Below are 20,666 nucleotides of genomic sequence, written 5' to 3'. Positions count from 1 at the left end.
CACCTGCAGGAAGGGACGAGGTAAATAAATGGACGCCTCTCTTCAGCTCCCTGCCTTTCTCCCTCCCTCCCATTAATGAAACCGGGACTCACACGTCAGCCTCCCCACTGATTATCTTCCCCTGTTTTATCTTAACAAAACCCTCCACAATTATCTTCTTTTGATTTACTGTTTATTGTCTGTCCCGGCCCCCAATTTCCTCTACAATGTAAATACCTCGAGGGCAAGGACTTCCAGGTAGGGGTGTGTGTGTGTGTGTGTTTCCATCTCTGAGTCCCCAGCGCGTCCCTGACGCATAGTAGGTGCACAGTGACTGTTGGTTGACTGCATCGACAGACTAGGACACAGGTAGCTTTCCTGGAGAAGAAAAAGCTCTTCAGGGTCGTTTTATCTTTTTCTTTTTATAGAAAGACCAGGTGGCTGTGTACCTCCCGGCGCCGGTGAGGGGCTGCCCCGCCTTGCTCCCACGTCTGCGGCCGGGAGGAACTGCAGGTGCTGCGTGGCCGGTGCCCGCGCGTCCTCCTGCCTCGCTGCCGCAGCGCCAGCTCCCCTGGGCCCGGGTGTTCCCCGCAGGGTGAGCGTCTCCCACATGCGGCCAGACCTGTCCGCCCGCCCCTCGGCAGCCGGCCGGGCGCAGTGATGTGAGGGCAGCCGGCGAAGTCCCTCTCCCCGGCCGGGTGTGAGTCGAAGGGAGAAACGCAGCGTTCGCTCCGGATTATTTTTAGTCAGTAGCTGCGCCCCCCCCTCCCAGGGGCGGAGCGGCCCGCGAAGGTGGGGAGGAGAAGAAGCTCCCGGCGCCTCCGCGCTCGCTCCCGCGGGGCACTCGCGGCGCGTTGGAGCCCGGGCGGCGCTGGGACCAGCTGCCGCGGCGTCCTCTAGCAGCGCGCGGCTCTCCCGGGACCTGCGCCGGCCGGGGGCGGGGAGAGGCGGGGAGAGGCGGGGAGGGGAGGCCGGCGGGCGGGAAGGGGCGGGGAGCGCGCTCCTGCGGCGGCGGCAGCGGCGGCGGCGGCCGTTCTCATCCCGGCGCTCGAGCGGACGCGGGGCTGCGCAAATGGCTTGTCCCACTCTCGGTCTGGAAGCTCTTCAGCCCCTGCAGCCCGAGCCGCCCCCCGAGCCCGCCTTCTCCGAGGCACAGAAGTGGATCGAGGTAGGTGCGGGTGGCTGGCGGGCGGCCTTGCACTGGCGCCGGGAGCCATGGACCCGCGCAAGCTCGGACCGCAGGTCCAGCCTCGCCTCCCCCTCACCCCCCTCCTCACTTTCTTTTGCCAGCTGCCCCAGGTCACCCCCCGGGCCTCGGCGAGCCGCGAAACCCTGGCCCTTTGGCATGGGAGTCCCGGGCGAGGGTGGGCGTGAAAGGGGACACTGCAGTGTAGCTGCGCGCGTGAGGACAGGAAGGGATCCCCTGCGCCTCCATCCTTCCTGCCCGCCGGCCTCGCAAATCTCAGCTCCCGCCGCTTTCAGGCGCTGCCAAGGGAAGCGCAGTGCGAGCGAAGGGTTGCAAAGGCGCAGGAAGCGCGAGCCCCCAGACCCTTCACCGGTGCTCGAATTTCGGGATATCTTGCTCCTGGTCCCGCATTTCGCCCCTTGCCCACCACCCCCACGCCCCCGCCGCCCTTCCGGAACGGAGTTGGCAGTGTCTCCACGGAGGCGCATATCCACCGGAGCCTCTTGCTGTATTCCTGGCACTGGGTCAGGTGTGAGGCTGGCACAGCGCGCAGGGCGGGGGTAGCCTGCCGGACCCACCTGCGAGCACGCATCCACATAGACGCTGACCAGCCTTTGGCAGCACCCGCCCCTCTCCATCCCAGCGACGGCAGGGTGGGTTACGAAGTACGGGGTACCGGACCTGGTTGGCATATTTTACTTCTTAAATGACTCTTTGGCAGGCCAGGGAAATCACTGGAGCTCTCGGCTCAGTCCAGGAAGCGCTCTCTGGGTGATCCTGATTCACGATGTCTATCAGTAGATGCAGCTTGGTAGCCCCAGGCTCCCGAAATGACCGTTCTGCGGGGTTCAGGATGCTTGAAGGGCATGAAGGGGAAAGGTGACCCCCTATGATTAGTGCAAGGAGCCTCTGCTTCAATGGATGGCCTTTCTGGAGGCCTAGTGGAAGGTATGAATTTGGCCTTGTTTCCCTTAGTGACAAGCAGTCCTTTGCTCGGTAGTTCAGAGGAGGAAGTGTATCGCAAAATCATGACCCAGCAATGTTGAAGCTTCCAGAATTCTGCCTGTCACTTAGTGCCTCCCCACTCCGTTCAGCATCCTAGTTCTCAAGATGCTGCTACAGTAACAGAACACGTACAGATTTAAACCTGCTGATTTCCCTGCAGAAACTACCCTCACTTAATGCTCTCCTGCTCCAGCCAGACACCTGCATCCTACAGGGTTAACCTGCTTCCCGCAAGCAAAAGTGTTACTTAAGTGTTTAGAAACTTCTGCTTAAAACTGGGGCTCAAGAAACAGAACAGTGAACTCAGGGCCGTCTTGCTGAAAACCCCAGGCATGTCTCTCATAATTTGATAGCTCACCGTCAGGTGAGAAAAAGACCTTGACTTTTTATTTTTGGTATGTGGCTGGAACTGTTTGGTGTGTGACAGGTGCTCTCTCTGTGTTGCATACTTGGGCTCCCAGGATAGGCAGCAAGCATTTGTAGTTACTGGCTTAGTGCAGAGTTGGATAACTGTTTTTCAGGTTCTTGAACTTTAAAATTCTCAGGAGAGATTTTGAGTGGGGGTGGGGGAAAGGGGAGGACCCAAAAGCAGAACAGTCTTACTGTTCTTGAAGTCAAGTGATTTATTCCCAATTTCCTTAACTGTAACATTGACATACTCTGCTTTAGAAAAATGCGGTCTAAGTTACACATGGAAAAGTGCACAAATCTGAAGTATACACCTCCATGAATTTTTGACATATGTCTATTACTATAGCCCCCACCTAAATCAAGATACAGAACATCTCCTTTGGCCCAGATTAGTTTGCTTTTAAGAGGCAGTATATTTCAGACTATTATGCAGTGCAGATTATTAGTTTTAATATGTTTAAGAAAAGGAAGAAAGGATTCCTTAAGGAAGTAGAGCCTCGTTAAGCCCTATAGAGTTTGGCATTGTTCTTGATGCTTTACCATTCTTAGCAATTTAGAAATTTGAAAACCGTAATGGGACGTGCATGGCTTTAGGACCAGGCAGCCCAGGTGAGCTGCATGTGCATTATTGAAGCGGCCTATCTCCTTTCAGTTGTAGGATTCAGTTTCAGAGAAAGGAGAGCGTCCCCCTCCCAGGCTATGTAAAAAAGGTAGTTGCTCCAGGGAAAGATAGAGACCTTTCCCTTCCTTCCCAGAGCCTTTCTTGAAATGTGGATGTCTGCAAACCGGGGATCCCAGGAGTAGTAACAGATGGTTTTGCTTGCGGTTGCCTTGTGAACAAAGATTCCTCCGCTAATAGAGCAATAATGTAGTACTTAGGGCCAGTGAATTCCTGGGGGGATTGTTATCTCAAGACAGTTGCAACTCCTCTAGGGGCCCCATTGTCTTTGGCAACATCCTCATTGGTGGGGCTTTGTTTTTACCTTTGTTCAGTTGTTGATTAAATTTCCCATAGGATTTTTTTCTTTCTTTCTTCTTTTTGAGTGGTCAGGAACTTCACCCTTTCATAAAAATGTTCCCTTGGGTGCAGCAAGTTAATAAACAAACTGCTGCCTGTCTCTCCTCGGTTCTTGGTCTTCCTTGAGTCATGGATTGGTGAGAAAACATTCATTCTTAATAAAGCCTCAAGGAACCAGCTCCAGGACATAACTTGTTAGTGAGGAATTTCTCGGCCTGCAGCCTTGGCTATTTGAGGACCGTGTTACTGGGAAGGAAATGTGGCCTGGGAACAATTCCCCCACCTCAGCCCCCCTCCCCTGACTCCTTCCTTAGCTGGCAAAGGTGAAGGCTCTAATGGAGCGCTAGATGGTCACAGACCACGCAGGGACAGCCCTTTAACATTCCTAGAGACTTTTTATAGCTGCAGGATCAGGCTGCACATCTTACTGTGCGTTTGGGAAGTCTCCTAGAGGAGTCAGCAAACTTGAAGAAGTAACTCTGGCTGCCAGCAGACAGCGGACTGACTAACTTCTTTCTATACTACTTTTCTAAGGCCTTCCTAAGCAGAACACAGTGGGTGAGGGGTCAGACCTTGGAGCCCAGCATCCTGGGTTTGAGTCCAGAGTCTGTTACTTCCTAGCTAGGTGACCCTGAGCAAGCGCCTTTTCCTTTCCTATGGTTCTAAATGATTTCTTTGAAAGGTAGCTCTAGCTGTTAACAACAACAAAAATAACTAAGAGTTATTGTTGGCAGCATCTGCAAAACAGGTTACCAAAAACAGCTCACCTGTTTCATAGGAATGCTCTCAGGATTAAATAAATGAATATATTTAAAATGCTTAGCACAGTGTGCAGTACATAGGAAGTTCTGTCAGTATGGTCAGTAGTATCATTACCATTAATATTACACTGCCTGTTATTATCACTACGATCATTATTAGTACTATTGCTATTGCTGTTGTTTTTTCTGTTGTGAATAACAACTAAGGTTGATTTTGAAAGAAATGATTCAGAACACCAAATTTCCAGGGTAGAAAATATGATTCAATTGCCTGCTGATTTCATCCTAGTATCTTATTCTGTTAACTCTGGATACCTGGTCTAGAAGTTAAGTAGATGCTACGTATCACTTTAATTTGCACTAACAGTAACTTGGGGATCAGATAAAAACCTTTAATATCTACTCATAAAATGATCGCAGTAGTCCATCAAAGCTTAGAAATTATTCCTCAACATTATGCCGAATATGTAAGCTGAATGTATAATCTTTGTTACCAAACTCAAAGCAGAATGTTCAATGCCTCTCCCCTTGTAAATGATTTAATATTAAGTCATTATACAAATAACAGGTCCAAATATTCATCTAATTGCAGTAGTGTTTTTTTTCACTGAAGTTGTGTCAACTCCTGCTAGGAAAAAGAATAATTCTTCCATTGAGTTTCTTTTTCTCTTGTTCCCTTCTTTTATTCTTCCATTCTTTTTTTCTGGTGGTATTTATTGAATTAACAGGAGTTTATTAGTAGGTTAGATGACTTGGATTTTCCCGATTCCCCACTTCTCTTGGCCTCACCACCCACAACAATATTTATCTGTTCTAATCCGTAGTTCTTCTTTTCAATGCCAGACACTTTCTGAAGAAACAGATGTCCTTCAGCTTGGTTTCGGTTATGATTTGGAACAGGTTCCCAGGCCTTTAGGGAGGAACTGGAAATTTCAACCCAACTCAGCCTTACTTCTCAACTTGAGAAGCTCCTGGACTCCTTTACCTTCAATCACAGTGTGCCCATGGGGCTTGGTGATGAAAACAATCTTATTTGTGACCTAATCCACACTTCACAAGAGTGGGAACTAGTGCTGGAAAGGATCAGCTTTTCATTTTGGTTAATTCCCTGCTGCCCACATAGAATTGTTTTCTGATTCAACTGGGTCCTAATTCTGAAGATTAAAAACACTGAGCGTATCATAGCTCTCCAAGATTGAAAGATGCTTGTGTTGTTTGGCAGTAGGGAAAATTTATGAGTAGCTTTTGAGATAACAGCATTTAATGGCCAGTAACATATGACATTTGTGATGTAATACCATAAGTTATATATGTAGTCATTTCTAATTCTCCACCTCTGTAGGGATTAGACTCTTGCATCTTTTTATCCCAACAGATAGTTAACTTTGCAGATGGTCCTCCAGCTCTGCATAAATTGACAAGGAAGGGGAAGAAAAAACTTTTCTGGCTAGATTAAGGAAGGAGTAGTGGTCTGAATAGATATGTAAATGAGAGCAGGCGGCATCTTTCTCACAATGACATTTAAATAGTCTAGCTTGTTTGTATACAAGAGCAGCTATGACACTGTGCTGTCACATGGTAGGAAAACAGTGAGGTCCCACAGATTTGGGGAAAGGGGTTGCGGAATGGGAGGTGAAACTGGCACTTCTTGCCCCAGCATCTCCCTGGAAACCAACTGCATCAAGTGAGCTCCAAAGGGCAGACTGAGCACTGGTTACCAAGAAAGGGAAGGCTGGGCATATATTCCCAGCCACTGGGTCTCTTAGCTTCCTGCTCTCCGCCAGTGGATGACAATAGAGCCATGATGTAGACAGTTGGCCTTGATTCTGTGGGTGGCAGTCAGTGCTAGGTGGGACTAGGCAGCTCTAGGAGTACTAGAAATTGGCCTGGCAGCTTCTCTTTTTGCTTTAAACCATTCTGAAGCTTAAAAGCGTCACAGCTGGGGGATAACATGATGATAAAAGTTATGATCATGATGCTGATGTTGGTGATGATAAAAGCTACTGTTTGATTGAGTGGCTGCTAAAGTCTATGTACAGTTGGCCCTCCAAGTGGTACAAACTGCATTTTGTATTTTGGCCTTGATTTTCATGGTTCAGGACAGAATCAATTAACACTGGTTGATTTTTGACCAAACTGTTCTCACTGGAATTAGATTTTTCTTTTAAGCCCAGTTCACAGCTCTGAGAGTTTAAAATGGTACAATAGTTTTATAATAGAATCCCTCATGTGTTCCTCAGGATGTGTTTGTATGTTTACATTTGAGGCAGAAGAAAGGTATCAGATATGATCTCTTTTGGAGGAAAGGTAGGGTGGGAAAAAGGATGATTTCAGTGCTATTAAATGAGGAAAGGAAGGCATAATAGAACTTTGGTTTTAAGTGATTGAGAAATATAAAAATAGTCTAAAATAGAGGGCTAATAGATAATTTAGGGGAAAAATAGTTCTTGAAAAAAAGAAAGAATGATAGAATATTAGAAAGACTTCTGCCTGGACACGAGATGTTATATTTCAAGGAGGAATGATGCCATGGAATTCAGCTCTGTTGTGATAAAATTCCATGTTGAAATTCCATTGAAAATAACACTTCCAAAGACATGTCCTCCTGCATCTAACCCTGATGGGATGTGTATTAGTTTGCTTACACCCTACTACAAAGATGTGACCCAAGACTGGGTAATTTATAAAGAAAGGAGGTTTTATTGACTTACAGTTTCATGTGGCTGGGGAGGCCTCAAGAATCCTACAATTATGGTGGAAGGCAAAGGGGAAGCACAACAGGTCTTACATGGCAGCAGAAGAGAGAGCAAGTGAAGAGGGAACTACCAAACACTTTCTTTTTTTTTCTGGAACATTGTCTTGCTCTGTCGCCCAGGCTGGAGTGCAGTGGTATGAACTTGGCTCGCTGCAACCTCCACCTCCTGGGTTCAAGTATTCTCCTGCCTCAGCCTCCTGAGTAGCTGGGACTACAGGCATGCACCACCATGCTCAGGTAATTTTTGTATTTTTAGTAGAGACAGGGTTTCACCATGTTGGCCAGGATGGCCTCAATCTCCTGACCTTGTGATCCACCCGCCTCAGCCTCCCAAAGTGCTGGGATTATAGGCGTGAGCCATCTTGACTGGCTATGAGCCACTGTGCCTGGCAGCCAAACACTTTTAAAACCGTTGGCTCTCATGAGAACTCACTCACATGATCCAATGGCCTCCCACCAGGCTCCCTTCCTTGACATGTGGGGATTAAAACTTGAGATGAGATTTGGGTGGGAACACAGAGCCATATCTTATCAGGATGGCCACCCTATCTCAAGGACTTACCTTTGGCATCAGGAAAAGGACAGATGATGTAGTCATATAAGATGCACCTAAAAAATAACTACTTTTTCCCACTTTCAGGAAAACTGTGCTTTGTGCTGACACCTTAAGAATAAAATATCGGTTAGGTTGACAAAGCACCATGTTTCCACTGCCCTGCATTTTGTCTATGAGAGTTACTCTAGCGTGGCTCTTGGAGGCTGCAGTTTGGCTCCTGGTCAGTGTAAGTTAGGGACTGTCCCACCCATTTATCTCTGCTTTGGAAGTTCTTGAATATTCCTTGCAGGCCACTCAGACTTTGCATGATGATCCACTGTCCATTTTACAGCTGAGGCATAGATAAATTAGGAACTCACCTAAGAAAAATGCAGAGAGGACTTTGGGGCTTAAAATTTTTGGACAAAATAGAGGCTGTAGAAGAAGCTGCACTCCACTCTGAGTAAGAAGGGGCTGTGGGAAACCTGCTTGCTTTCCACTGATACAAGAGAGCCATTTTGTGTTAAGACTTTGAATGGTGATCCACAGATGCCTTCTCATTTGGGAACTTCCCCCAAATTATTCTAAAACAGGGGGCTTTATAAACTAATAAAGCCAGGTGCCCTTTGGGAGCCCCAGAAATGGTAAACTCTGGAAGACACTAAGATTCCTTTCAGCACCTGAACCCCCCCATTCTTAGACCCCCTCCCCTATATTCACAGTTTAACATGGCTACTGGAGAGTCATGATCACATCACCTTTCCTGGAAGCTGGATGGAGGCAAGGAAAGTGAAGAGTGCATTCTTCCCATGTCAGGTGCCTTCTGGGAAACCCTTTTGGACATATAGGCCACTATTTTATTGCCCAGAATTTCAGAAACATTTCCCTTTTTGGGTGTAGGGGAGACCCTGGAGAAGGGTCTTTTTCTCCAGACAGCAGATAATATTCTTGAGTTTTGTTCTTCAGAAAAAAGGGGAGACTGGCTGTTGGGGTGGCCACACCCTGGAATGCCCCTTCTCCACTTCTCCAGGGACAAATCCTTTCAAGACAGAGCTTAAACATGACTGCCTCTGCAGCACAGCCCCTGATTCCTCTAAGCTCATTAATACTTCCCTTCTCTGTGCACACCTGAGCCTCAGTTTTTGCCTTTTTTAGAAAAGTTGCCGTATTTCACTATCACGAATGTTTTTGTGTGTGTCTGCGGAGGGATTTGCCTCTTTTGGTGAACCCCAGAGCCCTGTGGCCAAGGACTGGGTCTTATCACCCAGTTCCCTCCTGGTTTCAGTCAGGCTGTTCCCTGCCAGGGCCCCATGCCACATTTCCCCACTGCCTGAGTGCTTTCTTAGGAGTCTATGCCCAGCTACAGTTGCCTGATTGGCACTTGGGCTCGGCTGTGGCGGAGAAAATAGACTCTGTTGCTGCCCTGACAGGAAGCAAAGTGTTTTTTTTTTTTTAAGAGTGATTAAAAAAAGCAGTTTACCCAATAGTTGCCTGGAGACAGTCGGTGATTGGACACTCGGAAGGTGATTTCTCTTTTGGCCCTTGGGCGAAGTTATTCTTTAGGGCACTAACCCTCCCCTCAGGTTGCACTGGGTTCAGGGCTTATTGAACTTGGAGTTCCTGGCTGCAAGGCTGGAGAGCAGACATCTCTTTTCTTTAAATAAACATGCCCCCAGCTTTTGGGCCTGGGACTCTCACCTCTTTCTTTCCCTACATCAAGGCAAACCTCTCTTTCACCTGTTGGAGAAGGACAAGGGAAAGATAGAGTATTTCCAATGCTAGTAAATCTAAAAAAAAGCATGGAACAATTTTTATTATAGTGGTCACCTCTATGAGTTCTTTTTAGACAGGTTTTTTTGTTTTTTTTTTTTTTTTTTCCTGAGACAGTGTCTCACTCTGTTACCCAGGCTGGAGCACAATGGTGCAATCTTGGCTTAGTGCAACCTCTGCCTCCTGGGTTCAAGAGATTCTCCTGCCTCAGCCTCTGGAGTAGCTGGGATTATGGGCGTGTGCCACCACACCTGGCTAAGTTTTGTACTTTTAATAGAGATAGGGTTTCACCATGTTGGCCAGGTTGATCTCTAACTTCTGACCTCGTGATCCACCTGCCTTGGCCTCCCAAAGTGCTAGGATTACAGGCATGAGCCACTGCATCTGGCCTAGACAGGTATTTTTAAAGGAAAGAAATCCCAAATGACTGACTAGTAGCTGGTGTCAATAAATGACCACGGCTGTGACTGTTAATTGTCATGACCCAATGGGGACACTGAGAAATAGGATTCTCTCCTCCTTTCCTATGGAAAATTAAAAAAACAACAACATTCAGCCTGTGGAGCTGAATGTTGTCATCGGCCAGCAGATGTGGTTGCCGCCTGTTCCCTAAGGGACCATGCAAGATGTCATAAATAGGAGGGGCCAGTGACGAGTAGAAGCCTGATTCATTATGCTGTTAGAGTTGACAGAGCATGATAAAAGAAAGTGATAAAATTAGCTAGTTCAGTGCCAAATAAAAATAGTAACAGGGAACACACTTCTGGAATACTTACCATGTACTAGTGCTAGTCTAGGTGCCTGCTTGAGGTAATGAGGTGGTATATATACAACAAACACCCCGTACAGTGCCTGACATGTACTTCTCAAGCAAGTACCATTTATGGCCATTTTACAGATGGGAAAATGAGCACACAGAAATGGTAACTGATTTGCTCAAAGTCACACAGCTAATCGGTGACAGAGCTGGGATTTGAACCCAGACAAACTGGTTCCACAGCTTGGACTGGTGACTGCTGTGTCCTGCTGCCTTATCCTCCGTAGCTGTTTAGTATATATTTATTCATTGGAAAAAGTACCTTTCCAGAGTTAGTATTGGGGACCCTTTAGAAGTAAAAGCGAAACTTCTAATAAAGATCATGATCCCAAGTAACTATCTAAACAAGCAGGTGACCTGCTTTTCCCTTCTCCCTTTTCATTCCCTTAATGATTGAAGATGCTGTTTATTGAGCATCTTCTATATACACAGCACCATTAGTTGTGAGGAAACAGTTTCATCCATGTGGCTCCCAAGCACATTCTCTGAAACTGGAGCCCTTTCAATGTTTTTTAAAAGATAAATGTCAGGAGGGTGGTTAGGACTATGATGAAAAAATCATTACAGGAGCCCAGTGAACCATCGTCAATGGGTGGAACCATTTTTATTCCCTATCACTTCACATCCCCTTCCCCAATCTTTTTCTCATTGATTGGGACCTCACTCCCCCACTGGATTCAAATAGTCCTGAGATTCAGACTGGAATGATTATAAACAAGGGGAAGGAAATCGTGGATTTAGGGGGTCTCCCTGCCAGGCACTGTTAGGTTGTCTGCATATGGTATTCTTTTTAGTCTTTGCGTAACACAGGTATCTGCTGTCCCTGTCACAGCTCGACGTTTTTTACTGTGTCTGTTTCAATAAATTTCACTCATGTTAAGACTGGCAGGTGGGCTAGCCTGATCCCACATGGCTCCTGAGTCCCCACATGGTACCCACATGATGGTTCTTCTTTTGGCCTCATCTGGCACCTCCCAGCTGCAGCTCTACTCATAGACCACTCATGTGGCATGGGCTCTGGCTTTCTGAACAAATACAGTTGGCTATTTTATAATGTAGGTTTCTGTAATGAGGATTATTACATACGCAATTGGGAAACAGGAGAAGCATGCTTCATACTGTGCAAGTTGCGATGGTTCGTGTGAGATTTTTTTTTTTTTTGGGATGGAGTTCACTCTTGTTGCCAGGTGGAGTGCAGTGGGGTGATCTCAGCTCACTGCAACCTCTGCCTCCCTGGTTCAAGCAATTCTCCTGCCTCAGCCTCCTGAGTAGTTGGGACTATAGGTATGCACCACCATGACCAGCTAATTTGTGTATTTTTACTAGAGGCAGGTTTTTACCATGTTGGCCAGGATGGTCTTGATCTCTTGACCTCAAGATCTGCCTACCTCAGCCTCCCAAAGTGCTGGGATTTTTCATGTGAGATTTTTAATTAGCACTTGCATATTTTGTACCACCAAATAGCAGTGGCTGAAACCGAAATAGGACAGCAGAGGTGAACACACCCAACCAGGGAGGTGAACACCGCTCTTCTTGCTCTTGACTCCATTTGGCTTTGTGTTGATTCACAAGTCTGGTTTTCCCAGATCTTTCTCCATTTTCCTCTTACCTCCGTAACGTGGCAGCCTTGGTCTTTCCTCACGTCCTTCCACTGCACTCTCATCCCCCGCCCTTTTGTAAAATTCCTCTTTTGTTCTGTAGTAGGAAATAGAAAACATCTTTTTATCTGTGCTGATAATTTTTAGTGTTCTTGTTTTCCTTAGTAGTGCTCTAGTTACAAAGTTGAATAGGGTTTGGGCCTTTTACATGAACTCTGTATTTTCCATAAACCCTGTTATTTTTAGTGTGTGATTTTGTAGAATACAAGGTTTTTGGCTGTCTGTCTTAGTTTGGTACATTATTCATTCATTTACAGGAATATGGATACTATTTTATGGTAGAAATACTTAGATATTAATATTTTGTGCAGACAGTATCTGTCACACACTCATACACAGATGCATAAAACAGTATCTTGAAGATTCCCAGTGCTGGAGTCTGGGATCTTGGGTCATGTGGAAAACATTTTTTAGGAATTTCACATTTCCTATCTGTTCTCAGAAGACCTTGGACAGCATTTCCAGGAGAAGCTTCTATTGCCTTTGGAGGAGGTAGTGAATGTTGTCTGTGTGTGTGTTTTTCTAATTTTTCGTTGGGATTTTGTGCCTGGGCACTACATAAAGCAGCACTCTTTTCCCCAGGGAAGCTACAGAAATTACTTATTGTGAGTGAGAAACTCTTGTAAGTGAGTTGGAAATGAGGAAATGGAGACTTGATGGTTGGTGATTTGTCTGAGGGTCAGTGACTTCCAGGCTGCGATTATTCCTGTTCTCTGGAGCCCTCATGACACCAATATATGAGTATTGGCAATCTGTCTCAGTTTGGGACATTATTCATTCATTCATCATACATGATGAATATATAAATTATTGAGCATGTCCTAGTTATTGAGCATGAGAGACAAACATGGGATTTGTAGTCCACCTGGAAGGATGGATGCTGAGCACAGAATCATGCTTGTGATGCGTGTTTGGAAAGGGAAGAGCAGGTTGGTCTGAAACACAAAGAGGGCCAGGCTCTCCTTTGGTCTAAGGGGCTACGTAGGACAGCCTCTCTGAGGAAGTGCGATGTAAGCCGGGACCCTAAGGACCAGCAGGGGTTGGCCCTGCAAAAATAGGCAAGAAATTACGTTCTAAGTGGATACTGAAGGCTGTATGGAGACTCTTGTGGAAGAGCTAAAGGAGACCAGTGAGGCAGGAGCTTTGAGAGTCAGTACGAGGCCTGGGCCGTGGCTGGCTTTGTCTGGGAGGACAGCAATTGGGTTTTCTCCAAACTCTCTCAAATTACTACATGACAAAATAATGGAAACATAGCTAACAGTTATGAGAGCTTATGGCCTGGCAAACCCTGTCCAAAGCACCTAACTTTTCAACCATCCTATGAGCTAGATACAAACTCTTATTACTTCCATTAAATGTAGAAATGAGTGAATGGCCAAGGGTTGTACAGTCATTAGATGGTAGAACTGATCTTCAAACCCATGCCATCTGGCTGCTTTACCTGTGCTCTTAACCTAACCACCATGCTACAGGGTGTGATATGGTTCGGATTTATGTCCCTGCCCAAATCTCATGTTGAATTGTAATCCCCAATGTTGGAGGAGGGGCCTGGTGGGAGGTGATTGGATCATGGGGGCAAATTTTCCCCTTGCTGTTCTCGTAATAGTTGGGGAGCTCTCACAAGATCTGTTGTTTAAAAGAGAGAGCAGTAGTACCTCCCCCTGCTCTCTCTTCCTCCTGCTCCTACCATGCACGACATGCCTGCTTCTCCTTCTGCCATGATTGTAAGTTTCCTGAGTCTCCCCAGCCATGCTTCCTGTAGAGCCTGCAGGACTGTAAACCAATTCAAACTTTTTTTGTTATAAATTACCCAACCTCAGGTAATTCTTTATAGCAATGTGAGAACAAACTAATACAGGGTGCAAATGCAGGCTGTTGACCAGGGGTGTCTGTGAGGGTTGTAGATCGGGGGGGAATAGCTGTAAAGAGCTGGGGGTGGGAGGGTGGAGGTAGGGGATGCCTAAGGGTGCTGGAGGCCAATGTTGGCTTTAGACATGATTTCTATGTTTTAAAAGAAACCTTAAAAATTAGTCCTCTCACCTTGACAATTGTTGCCACCTGGGAAGGAGAGTGATTATATACAAAGAGGGCTCCAGGCATCTCCCCAACCCCACATTCTTTTTTTTTGAGATGGAGTCTCGCTCTGTCACCCAGGCTGGGAGTGCAGTGACACGATCTCAGCTCACTGCAGCCTCTGTTCCCTGGGTTCAAGCAATTCTTCTGCCTCAGCCTCCCAATTACAGGTGCCCACCATCACTCCCAGCTAATTTTTGTAGTTTTGGTAGAGTGGGGATTTCACCATGTTGACCAGGCTGGTTTCAAACTCCTGACCTCAGGCGATTTGCTCACCTCAACCTCCCAAAGTGCTGGGGTTACAGGCGTGAGCCACTGTGCCTGGCCCCCAACCTCACATTCTAAAGCATGGGAACTCTGATTCCCAAGCAGCCTGATGAACCCTGGTATTGCTCTGAGATGATAGGCCACTCATTTTTAACTTCCATCAAGAGTTGTAGGTAGTATGATATATTTTAAAATGTACTTATTTATTTGATTTTAAACTCTGCATGTGTGTTAAATAATTTTTTATTCATTTTTTTTTGTTTTAGTCAGCATTCTTATGGTGGCAAACAACAGAAATCCAACCAAAATTAGCTCTAAAAAATAAACAGTTTATTGCTCCTTGACAGTTTGGAGGTACATCCCTACTTCAGACAATGGCTGACTGAGCAGCTTAATGATATCAGTAAGGACCTGATTCTCTCTGTCTTTCCGCTGTGCTGTGCATTATGTGGCTTTATGCTCTGGCTTTACATAGGTCCTCCACACCTGTCCTATCCCACCTCAGAAAGTTCAGGCTTTTCCACTGAGGGCTGGCTGGGAAAGAGCGACTGCAGTCCTCAAGTTCTCTTTACACCCTCTGGGCAGAGAAAGAGGACACATCTCTCATTCATCATCCCCAGGGGAATAGATGAGTTGATTAGCTTAAGCCAATCAGACTTCACCCTGGTCCATCCCTATCAAAGATGCTGGCGGCTACCCAACAGAGAAGCAGTGAATTCCCTAGAGAAAAATCTGGGTACTTTTAATAGAAGAATGGGTAAAGTGGATACTGAAGAGGTCACCACCAATTGTTACTAACATTTTCTTAGAAGTGTGGTAATACATGAGAATACACAGATGAAAAGGGAAGGAAGGAAATAATTAAAATAAACTATTCAGAACAGTGACTACTTCTTGGAGGTGAGTATAAGATTGTAACCCAGGAGTGGTTAAAAAAAGGCATTAATAGATTGTTTTATTCCTATTTTTTATAAAACTAGAACAGTGCTATGTTTAGAGGTATCACTGCATATCAAGTACCCAACCCACACATAATTGGTTCTACTAGGTGTAAAAATGTGATTGAATGAACTGGATTGATTTTTGAACTATTGATTAAAAAAATCAAAATGTTCATCCTGGGTACTTCAACTCTCTTTTCGTCCCAGTATATATGAACCTTTACACTGAATTATTGTAGCTTTAAAAAAAAGTTAGAAATGAAGGTATCCAATACCAGTATCTGATTTATTTTTTCCCATTTAGTTTCATATTTCTCAGGTAAAGATACATATTTTTTGGAACCTGAAGCCTAGAAATAGCAAAATTATGCAGTTGCTGTTCACTGGAGACTCCAGGTCCAGAGGGTGTGCAGCCCCATGCTTGAGCAGACTCCAGGCATGCGGAGCCTTTCTAAAAGTGGATACAGCGGCTGTTGCCCACTGATCCTCTGTGCTGAGTGACCCAGATTGGCATAGCGCAGCTGGGTTCTACCCAGGGCGAGTACGGGAAAGAGGAGTAAAAATAAAAACTGGTTGGACAGCTTAGGTGGAGTCAGGATACGTGAAAGCTCACAGGTTACTTTGCTAATTCTTGGGCAGATTTTTCCTTTTTTATTCTGTGAGGGTATAGTAATGATTCCAATGACAGTTTTCTAGGTTTCTTGGATTGGGCAAAATAGTTTCAAATAGAACAGCAAAATGAAGTGAGCGGTGCTTTTTCTACATGTAGGAAATATGTTTTTTGAGATTAGAACATTTTGCCCTTGACATGAGTTTCTTATTTATCCTATTCAACATTCAACTCTTTAATAAACTTTTCCCCAAGGGTATATGTATTATGGAGTTACTTTCTGAATTAAGGCATTTCTTTCTTTTTTTGTTAATAGAATGAAATGTGCTTGTCATTATAGTTTCGATATAGATTCTTTGCTATCTAAGAAAAATGAGTAACAGTGTTTAGGTATGGTGTCAAGTTATCCACCCAGAATAGTCATTTAATCTCTGCCACTGTTTGTGGCATTTTGACATTTGTGGGTTTTTTAAAGTATAGATTTGCTAATTTTTGAAGCTTTGGTCCTTACTATTAGAAATTTTGATATTTTATTTTTGGCATTTGACCAAGAGGTTTTTTGTTTTTTTTTTAAGTGCAAAAGCAGAGTTTATGTAATGTTTGTAATGTTTTTCCTCAGGTATGGATGGCTTTGATAAACTATATGAATATTTTTTTCTACTGAATGCTCGGTGGCTTTTATGTAATCATCTCTGATCTGTAGACCGATAATTAAATCTCCAAATGGCCTTTGCCTTGCAATAACAATTAAAAAGGGTATTTAATATTTATACTTAAACTATATGGGAAATGAGGGTACAACTTCTTTTAAAGATTAAAATGACCTTAAAATACCCCAGTAAGACACATTTCTGGGGAAAAAATTTCCCGCAATGTGTGCATCATGACACTAATTTGAAATAAGAGTTCTTCTAAGAAATTTCTTACATTTCATTCATTAAGTTATTTACAAAATCTGTTAAGAGACTGCGAATAGCTATGGGTTTCTTTTTAGGGTGATAAAAACGTTCTGGAATTAAGATAGTGGTGATGGTTGCCCATATGTAGTACTTACTAAAAAACTAAAAAATTTTTAATTATAAAAGGGTGAATTTGATGGTATCTGAATTATATCTTAACAAAAAATCTGCTAAGAGTTCTTAATGTTTTTTTTTTTTTTTGTTGTTGTTGTTTGTTTGTTTTTTGGAGACAGAGTCTTTCTCTGTCACCCAGGCTGGAGTGCAGTGGCCCAATCTCAGCTCACTGGAACCTCCGCCTCCCGGATTCAAGTGATTCTCCTGCCTCAGCCTACTGAGTGGCTGGGACTACAGGCACACACCACCATGCCCAGCTAATTTATTTATTTATTTTTTAGTAGAGACAGGGTTTCACCATGCTGCTCAGGCTGGTCTTGAACTCCTGAGCTCAAGGAATCAGCCTGCCTCAGCATCCCAAAGTGCAAGGATTACAGGTGTGAGTCACTATGTCCGGCCGAGGTCTCAATGTTTTAAGCATGATTTTGAGCTCCCAAGATATGTAAACAAACATATGAAATTAAGACTTGCAGATGTATGTACAATAATGCAGCATAACAAACCACCCCCAAACCCAGTAGCAGATAGCAATGGTATATTTTATTTTTCTTGGTCATGTGTTGAAGAATCAACTTGAGCAGCTCTGCTTCAAGCTGTGGGTTGGCTGCACTTGGCTAAAGGCTGTGGGTTATGTTGAAGTCTGTTTCATGTATATTCTTTCTTCTTGGACCAAAGGTTACCTGGGAGATGCTCTCTTTATGGCAAATGAATGACAGGTGCACCAGAACCCAGCCAAAACCATACAACAAATGGATTTCAAGTTTCCACTTGCATCACATCTACTCACATTCCACTGCAAAAGCAAGTGATATGGCCACGTCCAAAGTCAGTTGGGCAGGGAAAGGCATTCTGCTCACAGTGGAAGGGGAGTGGAGTGGATATTTTTCCAGTAATACTCTCATCTACCACAAAGTCTGTTCAGGTTTCCTTGGTGCTGCAAAGGAAGGTGTGAGCATTCTTCCTGGGTATTGGAATGTTTGAAAGATGGGTATTCAGTTCCTTGGTATCTTGGTTTGTTTTCTGTTGCTTTAACTAAATACCACAGGCTGGGTAATTTACAAAGAATATACATTTATTTCTTATGATTCTGGAGACTGGGGGGGTCCAAGGTCAAGGGGTAGCATCTAGTGAGGGGCATTCTTGCTAGTGGAGACTCTGCAGAATGCCAAGGTGGTGTGGGCATCATATGGCAAGAAGGGCTCACTAGAGATGGCCAAACTGGTTTTGGTAAGAGACCCACTCCCTTGGTAACCCGTTAATTCATTAATTCGTGAATGAATTAATCCAGTCATGAAGGCTGAGTGCTTATGACTAAATCACCTCCTAAAGGTTCTATTTTTCAAGACTGCTGCAGTGGGGACCAAGTTTCCAACACATGAATTCTGGGGTAGGCACTTAAGTCATAGCGCTTGGGTTGAATCTTGAAAAATTAGCAAACATTGTCAGTTGGATGGGAAGGTAAGGATAAAGAGAGGTGACAGCAAGGGCTAGACCATGAAGGCAGCATGAGCAGAGGCATGGAGGTATGTGGTAGCAGAGTGCACTTGGGAAGCTGCAGAGCTAGGACTTAGCATGTGGAGAGGGCTGCTGGAAGAAGACACACTGAGTCACATCAGCAGAGGCCTCGTGTGCCATGCCTGAGGGTTTGGTGCTGGAACTAAATGGGCTGGGCTCAGAGTCAGCCTGAATTGCAAACTTGGCTCTGCTATTTACTGATGCTGAGTGTGGGGGAAGTTATTTGGCTTCTCTGTGCCTTACCTCTTAATCTGTGAAATGGTAAGGGTATTTTCAGCACCTACCTTGTGAATTGTGGTTAGGATTAAATAGATTAGTATACACAGTGTTGATATAAAGTCAAGTGCTCAGTAAGGGTTGCTGTTAGTATTTTTTAATGGAGTTTAGATTTTATCTGTAAGCAATGAGGTATGACTTAAAAGTACTAAAGGGATGTGATATATTTTGGCAAGATGACATTGGTGGTAGTGTAGGGGATGATTATGATGGCCAGCATGGAAACAGGGAGGCTGTATAGTTGTTGCAATAATAGAGGTAAGAGGTGATGCTGGCAACATCAGTGGAAATGAATGTGAAAGATGTTAAAGTTTTAAAAATGATGAGATTTAGTGACTCATCATTTAAAAATGATGGATGTGTGAGGCGAGAGAAATGGAGAGATCCAGGAAAAAGAGGAACATAAGATTGTAGTAGGATTTGTTTTGTTCTGTATTTAAGGATGGGAAAGACTTGGACATATTAGAAAGCTTTGACAAAGAAGTAGAGAGGGAGCCCACTGATTATATGACAATGAGAAGGAATGATGGATAAAACAATTTCCTGAGACATTCAGAGAGGGAGTTGGGAGTAAATGTGAATACTAGAAGGGACACTTTAATACTTGTCAAGAAAACTTAAAAGTTTTGTGATGGTGATTTAGTTATCTATTGGTGCATAATAAATTATCCCAAAACACAGTAGCTTAAACCAACAAATATTTAATATTTTATAGTTTCTGTGAGTCAGAAATTTGGGAATGATTAGTTAGATGGTTCTGGCTTGGGTTTTTCTTGAATTTGCAAACAAGATGTTGGCTGGCGTTGCTGTCATCTGAAGGCCTGACTGTGGCTGGAAGATCTCCTTTGAAGATGGCTCCCTCATGTGGCTGTATGCAGGAGGCCTCAACACTTTGCTGGCTGTTGGCAGAAGGTATTAGTTCTGTCATATAGGTCTCCCTGTAGGGCTGCTTGTGTGTCCTTATAACATGGCAGCTGACTTCCTCTCGAGTGAATGATTCAGGAGAGCAAAAAGGAAGGCATGGTAGGACCTGGCTTCAGACTTCACATGTCACCATATCTGCCAACTTCTCTGCCACTGTATCAGCCATGATTACCTCCTAAGAAATACAGCCCACACCCAAGAGGAGAGGAATTAGGCTCCACCTTTTGAAAAGAGGATTATCAAAGAATTTGTAGATGTATTTTAAAACCATCATAAGTGGCTACACAATCAACACATAATTTTAACTATAACTGGTCATTTATCATGTTTTATATATAAGGTATTCAATATTAGATATTCTGACACTAAGTCATTTGTTCTAGTCTGGTCTATTTAGATAAATGGTAGGGTAAGATATTCTGTCTAGATATGTTTTCCAAATACGTCTAGTATTTTTAAAATGTATTTTTATTTTTTTGAGGCAGAGTCTCGCTCTGTCACCCAGCCTGGAGTGCAGTGGTGCAATCTTAGCTCACTGCAACTTCCGCCTCCCAAGTTCAAGCGATTTTTCTGCCTCAGCCTCCTGAGTAGCTGGGATTACAGGCACACACTATGACACCTGGCTAATTTTGTACTTTTAGTAGAGACGAGGTTTTGCCATGTTGGCCAGGCTGGTCTTAAACTCCCTGACCTCAACCTTAGGTGATCCACCTGCCTCAGCCTTTCAAAGTGCTAGGATTACAGGCATGAGCTACCATGTACAGCCAGGTCTAGTATTTTAACTACCACCACCCACCACCACTGAACAATATAGGAATACAAATGCTTCTACTCTAGAATCTCATAGGTAATCACTGGTAATATGCACTATTTATATTGAAACTCATGTTACTGAAACTTTTGGTTAATTCTAGAACCTTTTATTCAAACAAAATCTTACAGAGATTTGATATCTTCTTTTCTTTTTTCTTTTCTTTCTTATAGAGATGGGATCTCACTTCGTTGCCTAGGCTGGCCTTGATCTCCTCCTGCTTTAAGCAATCCTGCTGTGGCCTCCCAAAGTGCTGGGATTATAGGCATGAGCCACCATGC

The 20,666-nt window shown here is 44.4% G+C and overlaps 1 protein-coding gene across 24 annotated transcripts in view; it reads left to right on the top strand.

Annotated features, from left to right (window-relative positions):
• The first annotated feature begins 1,011 nt into the window (after positions 1 to 1,011).
• Positions 1,012 to 20,666, top strand: part of LIMCH1 (LIM and calponin homology domains 1) — a 349,321-nt gene continuing 329,666 nt past the window's right edge. For all 24 annotated transcript variants that reach the window (XM_078367290.1, XM_078367286.1, XM_008993431.5 and 21 more), the window contains exon 1: positions 1,012 to 1,147. Coding sequence is in view for 22 of the 24 variants with exons in the window: in XM_008993431.5 (XP_008991679.2) it covers positions 1,052 to 1,147 (96 nt within the window). In the remaining 2 variants the exon portion in view is untranslated. The remainder of the gene's footprint in view (positions 1,148 to 20,666) is intronic.

Source organism: Callithrix jacchus, chromosome 3, assembly GCF_049354715.1.
Source record: "Callithrix jacchus isolate 240 chromosome 3, calJac240_pri, whole genome shotgun sequence".
NCBI classification, from domain to species: Eukaryota; Metazoa; Chordata; class Mammalia; order Primates; family Cebidae; genus Callithrix; species Callithrix jacchus.
This window is presented reverse-complemented; position numbering and strand designations above follow the sequence as displayed.